The 6,579-nt window shown below is 37.7% G+C and overlaps 1 protein-coding gene across 1 annotated transcript in view; it reads left to right on the forward strand.

Moving 5' to 3' along the window:
* The first annotated feature begins 269 nt into the window (after positions 1 to 269).
* Positions 270 to 6,579, forward strand: part of CDH2 (cadherin 2, type 1, N-cadherin (neuronal)) — a 116,998-nt gene continuing 110,688 nt past the window's right edge. The window contains exon 1 of the mRNA XM_009331482.1: positions 270 to 299. Within this exon, the coding sequence (XP_009329757.1) occupies positions 270 to 299 (30 nt within the window). The remainder of the gene's footprint in view (positions 300 to 6,579) is intronic.

Genomic DNA, 6,579 nt, shown 5'->3' on the forward strand with positions numbered 1-6,579 from the left:
TTTTTTTTTTTTTAATGTATAAGGTGCTTGGATCACTCCGTGGATATTATCCATTTCTAAATCAGAAACAAGTAAACAATAATGCAGTTTTGGAGCCTTTCGTGCCTAGGTGAATGGTTTGAATTCAAATTACGATGATAGAGGACGTAAGTTATTACTCTCTGCAGGCAGTGTTGGTCTTATTCCAGGTCTTAGGGAATGTATCCAGGTGATAAAGCTACTACCCTAAATGACACTCCTGTTAAGCTGCCTCTGCTGAGAATCCGGCGATGGCATTTCTTGCCAACTGTGCCCCTCTCGTAATCACCCCCAGCAGTAGTCGCTGGCAGAACTGGGGTGAGGCATATTAACGCAGTTTTGTGTAGAAGTGGCAGTGAGATCTGCTTTTGTGGGTGCGCCTTCTGTCTTTCATAATACATCCATGTCTTAGGTTATTATTTTTTAAAATCAGACTCTTTTAAGTAGTGTAGTAAATACATGATTGTATAAGCACAAAAATGAGTTTCAGGGTGTCTCTTTTTAACAAACCGGACTCCAACATCATTAACTCCTTTCAGAGTAAATTGAATGCATTTTATAACGCGTTTCATAAGCCCCAGAACAGGATAGTTATGTGAGTGGCTCTACCTTTTTGAATGTAGATCTTTCTGTTCTGGTTTTCAGATAGATTCTCTGAAGACAAAGCAAAAGTTGAATGTGGCATAATATTACAGCGAAGAGCTCTCTAATCCTTGTATATCTGATCTAGGTGATAGTGATACCACTGACACTTCCTCAAAATTCAGATAATGGCAGAACTGAAGAAAAAAAAATCAGAAGTATCTCTTTGGATATTAAACTGGATATACTATTTAAATATTTATTTTGTGAAAATACTTTTTTTTAAAGCTACTTTTTAAATCTGTTATAGGACAGATAAGGTTGTGTAAATCGACAATGAATTTTTGGAATTTAAATCATTGGCTGACAAAACAGGAGATAATTTTGTATATTAAACAAGTTCTGATTATCTGAGCAAATATTGTAGCAAGCACAGAAATATATATGCTGCTGATGTAACAGAAGATATATATTCTCTTGTATTGTCAATTTATGTATTTTTAAAAAATGTTATGTGTTTTTTAGAAAGCCTTCTACTGCTCTCTCTCTTTGTGGGTAGTATTACTACCCGGGCATGCAGCTTCATGTGCTAGAAAGATGAATGTATAGTTTTTATGACACCAGTTTTTAAAATATTGCCCAAAATGATCATATTTTTGAACTACATTTAGTCAAGAATGTGTAATTCAAAAACTTCCCGTTTATTGTTTTTCTTTCTGCTCCCAGAAATTGGAGGAACTCCCATAAACGTCACTGGAAGAGTCCTGTCATGTCCCATCTTAATTAGTTTCAGTGACGCTTTTATGTCAATAATTTCATTTATTAGTTGTTTTTAATAACTGAACACTGTAGCACATAAGACAATTTAGTTGTGACAGAAGTGCATGTGTATATTTAAAAATAGCTTGAGGAAGTTGTGAGTAAAGTTATTTTTACTCAATACAGACAGTCTTGTGTAAGGGACTTTGTCATGTGGTAAGGAGCAGGAATTGTTGAATGGCTTTTCTTGCATGAGTAAGAGGATCATTTATCAGTTAAACTCTGTTTCTGTCTCTCACTGTTTTTGTAAATGCTTTTTAGGTTAACAAAAAAAGTTTAGAAAACTTGTAATAGTTTCAGTAGTTCACCAGTGCTTCCGTTAGGGTGAGAATTTAATTTATTTCAAACAATGTACACATACAAAACACGAGTCTGGTCCCCAAAGGCTATGCAACCTCTAATGTTCCCTGACGTTTTTATTTTAAATTGCTTTTTGTTATAAAGCATAGGAGGAACCCATAGTGTCCTTACTGAATATTGCCTGCGTATTTCCACTAACCCGGTGGCACTAGTTGTGCATAAGATGCAATGAGACATATCAGGGGTGGAGAGTGATGAAAGCAGAAGGAATACTTAATGTCTTTTGCAATAGCAGTGGTAATTATGATAGCACTTCTCATATACCACTGAACCGAGACTCGCTGGTTGGCCGAGTTAATATTGGCATATGTAGAGGTGAGTCTTTAGAGGAAAAAAGGTGGTGTACGTTATTGCAGGATGAGTTTAGGGAGGATTTGTATTTTGCCAATGTGCGTTTGTAGTTTGTGGGTGATCTGAGAGGGACCTTTTTCACCTGGGTGTCGGGCCGTGCTGCCGTTCACCTTGAGAGGTGTATAGCCAAATCTGTGTTACTCATCATTTCATTTGATCCTGCCGTTCTCACTGAAAGATCATGGGAGCTCCGTCTGAATAAAAAGGGGAAATTAGGCTTTCTATTTTTAAATGGCTTATGAAAACAGATATGGGATCAGCAGCTTCCAAGATGGAAGGTATATTGCTGCCAAATCTTTTCAACATTTCACTTAAACTATTTGGTTTTAGTCAGTATTCGTGTATTTAATTAAATATCATGTTTCCAAAAGGCGCGTTTATCCTCTGCTCTAGGCACTCCTTGACATATTTAAAAATATATTTTTACCAACAGACTCCTCTAGGAACTCCTCCATTCCTTATAATTAGCATATAATTATCACCCAGCAGCTGAAGACATAGCTGAAATTTTGTGATCCCCCAAAAGAGTTCTTCCAGATAAGCCTTGCAAGGTTTCCCCCCCCCCCGCAAGGTTGGGAAAACGCAGCGTCCTCCTGTAAGCATTAGCAGCAGTTTTCGTGAGCAGAGATGTTCAGTGTGAGCCATGCAATGGCTATTATCAAACCAGAGAGAGGAGGTTTCCTCTCTTAAATAAATGAGTATATATAGTCAAACACAGGGCTGGTTTGGGTTTGTTTTTGGTTTTTTTAATTAAAAAATGTGACTTACAGAAATTCCACTTGGCTCTGTTATTGCAGTTGAAATTTTAAGACGTTCTTCTCTGATAGGAACCGTGGCTTGTCTGGAGAAGCACACGTCTTGGAAGATGCAGCGCTCCATGTTCTCCTAGTTGGGGGAAGGGGAAAGTCCAGATTGGGTTATGGCTTTGTGCTACGTGGGGTATACCAAATAAATGTCTCCGTGTTTAATAAAGCAAATGAACACAGTCTCTCAGTTGGGGTTAACAGAATAGGCTATGAACACAGTCTGTGAGACTTTCTAATTTCTAAAGCTACAGGTAACCTGTGGTAACCAGTAGTGGTTTAAGGCATCTCATTTTAAACCAGATGGTAGCATAAAAGTTGCAGATCCTGTTATTTTGGGAAAGTGTTTGAGAGCTTTAAGCGTTGGTTTAAGAAGCTGGGTTTTCTGATCTAAAATCTCCTGGCTCGTGAAATAGAGCACTAATCAGAAGTGAAGATGGCATAACGAAAGCCCTTTCTGGTGTAACTGAATGACCTCTGGGAGGACGTAGCCTGGCACCCACTTTGGAAGCTTTTGGCTTCCAGAACAATTTGAACGAAAGGCACTTTACTTTTTCTCCAGTTGCAATCTATGGTTGAAAACAAACTGTACTTGACTACATTCGCTGGAGTACTGAGTACCGTGAGGGTACAAATGATTGCAGCTGCTCTTTGCAGCAAGTCAGACATCAAGAAGGAGTTGCTGAATGTTTTCAAGTTTAGCATCTAAAGGATTTCGGAGATGTGTCTACCATCCTGCAGAGTATCTTTCGTATGCCTTATGGTAGTAAGTAGAAACTCGTCAAAAAATAAGACCCACTTTGTATAACATATTCCGCTGTGTCAGATGATGTATGTACGCAAAACCAAAAATGGATAGAATGATTGCTAGAGTTACTGAAGTTGTGAATGAGTATTGGGTACCATCTTGGCCTTTAAATTAATGAGGAAACACCCAGTCTTTAAACACAGTCACAAATGTTTCTGTGATCTGTGCTTAAGTTGAATATTACTGTCACAGTTGCAAATTAATGTTGGTTATTAAGGAGGGAGAGCTCAAATACCCCCTTCCTGCTCTGTCATACATATAATTATGTCAGACGTTGTTTTGAGCTTCGCACAATAATGCCCTGTGAATTGGCTGGATTTGGCAACTAGCAGCTGTACTGTGTCCAATTATAACTGTATAGTATGATGTTTTCTCTGATGCATACCCCTCTGTTTCTCACTTTACTACCTAGGTTTATTTTCCTATAGGAGTAAGCTACACTGAGCATAAAAGAAAGCAGTCGTTCAAAAACAACTTCCCTTGCATTTTGGTACAATCAATATTAAGAAATCTAATGTTGTAGTACATGCAGATGCAAACAGTGGAAAAACAGAGACTTTGATATTTCAGATTAATGGCTACTAGTGAACTCCGGTGGTGTATGGCGTATGCAGAGAGAACAATATCAGCCCTGTTTGAAAGCTGTGTTTAAGAGCCCAATTCTGCAAATTTAGGATGCGTGTTGTGATACAAAATTGCTTCTATAGTTTTGTGTGGTGAGCTTGCATTTTAAATAGATGTTTCTTTACAGAATTGTATGTATGGAAGTTGGAAAGAGGTATTAGTCCAGAACTGTCAACACTAGCAAAGCAATCCTGACTGGCTTTATTCTTGTTTTATAATTTAGAATCTTTTCACAAGTGTGAAGCCTATATTGTTGGAAGACACTTACTAGTAGTGTTTAGAAAAAGATATAAACACGAATTTAGAATTACGAATTTGAGATTGTCAACAGGTTGTTGTTTGGTTGTTTTTTTTAAGTTGAGCTGGAATACAACCTCAAAATTAAACCACAGGTTTCTAGGTACTCAAATATCTAGATACGAAACTAAAGTAACTGAGAAGCAGGGTATGAAAACTGCAGGCTTAACTGCTGTAAGTATATCGAAATGGCCAATTCTTTTAATTGATTGAATAATAACTTTGACAGAGGACTTCTAATTTACATCATTTTGCTTCGTAATTGCAGTTTGCCTATTGCATTTAATCTGAGATCCGCAGTACTGAGTTCATATGCATGATCTGACACCACTTTTGACTAGGTGTTAGCTCTTTAGCATCTGGAGATAGTAATGCTTTTTACTCATTTTGCAGTTCAGAATTACTAAATAAACCATAAAGGATCAGGAAAGAATAGTTTTTCAGTAGAAACCCTATTTTGCTTTAGCAAAGTCTGTTAGTACTTGAGAGGAAGATATTCCAAGTGCTGAGCTTGTTCAAAGCTTTGTAACTCCATTAAGTAGGTTTTATATGGGTACAAGCTAAGGTAATTGCTTTCCATCTTAAAAGATAGTTTTTTAAGTAGTGTCCTTCTGTAGATGAGTGTGCAAGTAATATTATCTTATGTTTGAAATAGTCTTGGGAATTGTACTAATCACACAAAATCCTGTAAATTACAATAACGTGCCCCATAATCTTCACTAGCTTTCCCCTTTTGCCCCAGATAAGGGGATAAAAATATTTCAGCATCCTCCTTTGCTTAGAGTTAAAATGGTTTAAGTCTTGCAGTACTCTTAGGCTGAACTTGATATGACCCAGTGTGTCTGAAGCTACAACTTCTACTTAATTCAAAACGCTTAACATAGGGCGATTAAGAATTGCTGAAAATTTGAATTCTTCCTTCCCTTGTGTTTTTATTCTCAAACAATCTTTACAAAGGGCTGTTTTTGGAGAACAGAGTACAGTCTTTTGTTTCCGGATAAAATTGATGGCTGCAAATGAAAGAATAAAGAAGGCTCTCTATTCATGTCCCCCAGCCTTTGTTTCAGTGGGCATTGTTTCAGTTTATAAGAGCTGTTTAGTACATATAGATTGCTGGAAAGGCTGAAAGATTCCCAGGCGCATCAGTGCGGACTTGTTAAAAATCCTGCTATCTCCTCAGCTGCCCACCCAGGACCTTTTTGTTTCAAGGATACCATGAAAGGCTATTTTTTTTTTCTTCTCAATCACATTTGCTTTGAGGTCACCTTTTGTACAGTAAGTCTTACTATTTTTCTTTGAAATTACGGAAACCTTATCAAACCTGTGATTTGAGTTCTAAAGCTGAGGAAACTGGCAGTTGGAATTGTAATTATTTTTGATTTACCATCTTTTTATCTTAAAAACTCAACGTGTAAATGGACTGTTGGAGTTCAGCTACAGATCCAAGTTCCAGCTCTGCAGGTACCGTAGTCCCCTGGCAGCTTAAACTGTTGCTTTGTGTTTGCTTTCTCTTTGGAGTCCCCATGTAAACATTTAAAGCACATAGGTAATTGTAGATGAGATACTTCTGTAGTACTTAAGTCACAATTAAACCCACGCCACGGTTTAAGTTAACTGGACCCTTGATAATTACAAGTTCTCTTACTGGGCCCTTACCTAGATAGTTCATTAACTTGGAGTTAGATAGTAAACTTTTTTTTTTCTTGCTAGTTTCAGTGTTGAGCTGCTTAGTCAGGATTGTGTTGGTGTAAGTGCAACACAATGTGTTATGAATCCCTCCTTGTATTAGTGATGAAGTTATCCTAATAGGGCTGGCAAGCTGAGCTTGGTCATGACTGTCAGTGGAGAGGTTACACTGCTACCTGATCTCTCATCCCTGAGGAAACCCTTGTGGTTTGAGATGCTCCTGTCCCACCA

The sequence above is a fragment of the Pygoscelis adeliae genome, unplaced genomic scaffold (assembly GCF_000699105.1).
Source record: "Pygoscelis adeliae isolate BGI_AS28 unplaced genomic scaffold, ASM69910v1 Scaffold108, whole genome shotgun sequence".
Lineage (NCBI taxonomy): Eukaryota > Metazoa > Chordata > Aves > Sphenisciformes > Spheniscidae > Pygoscelis > Pygoscelis adeliae.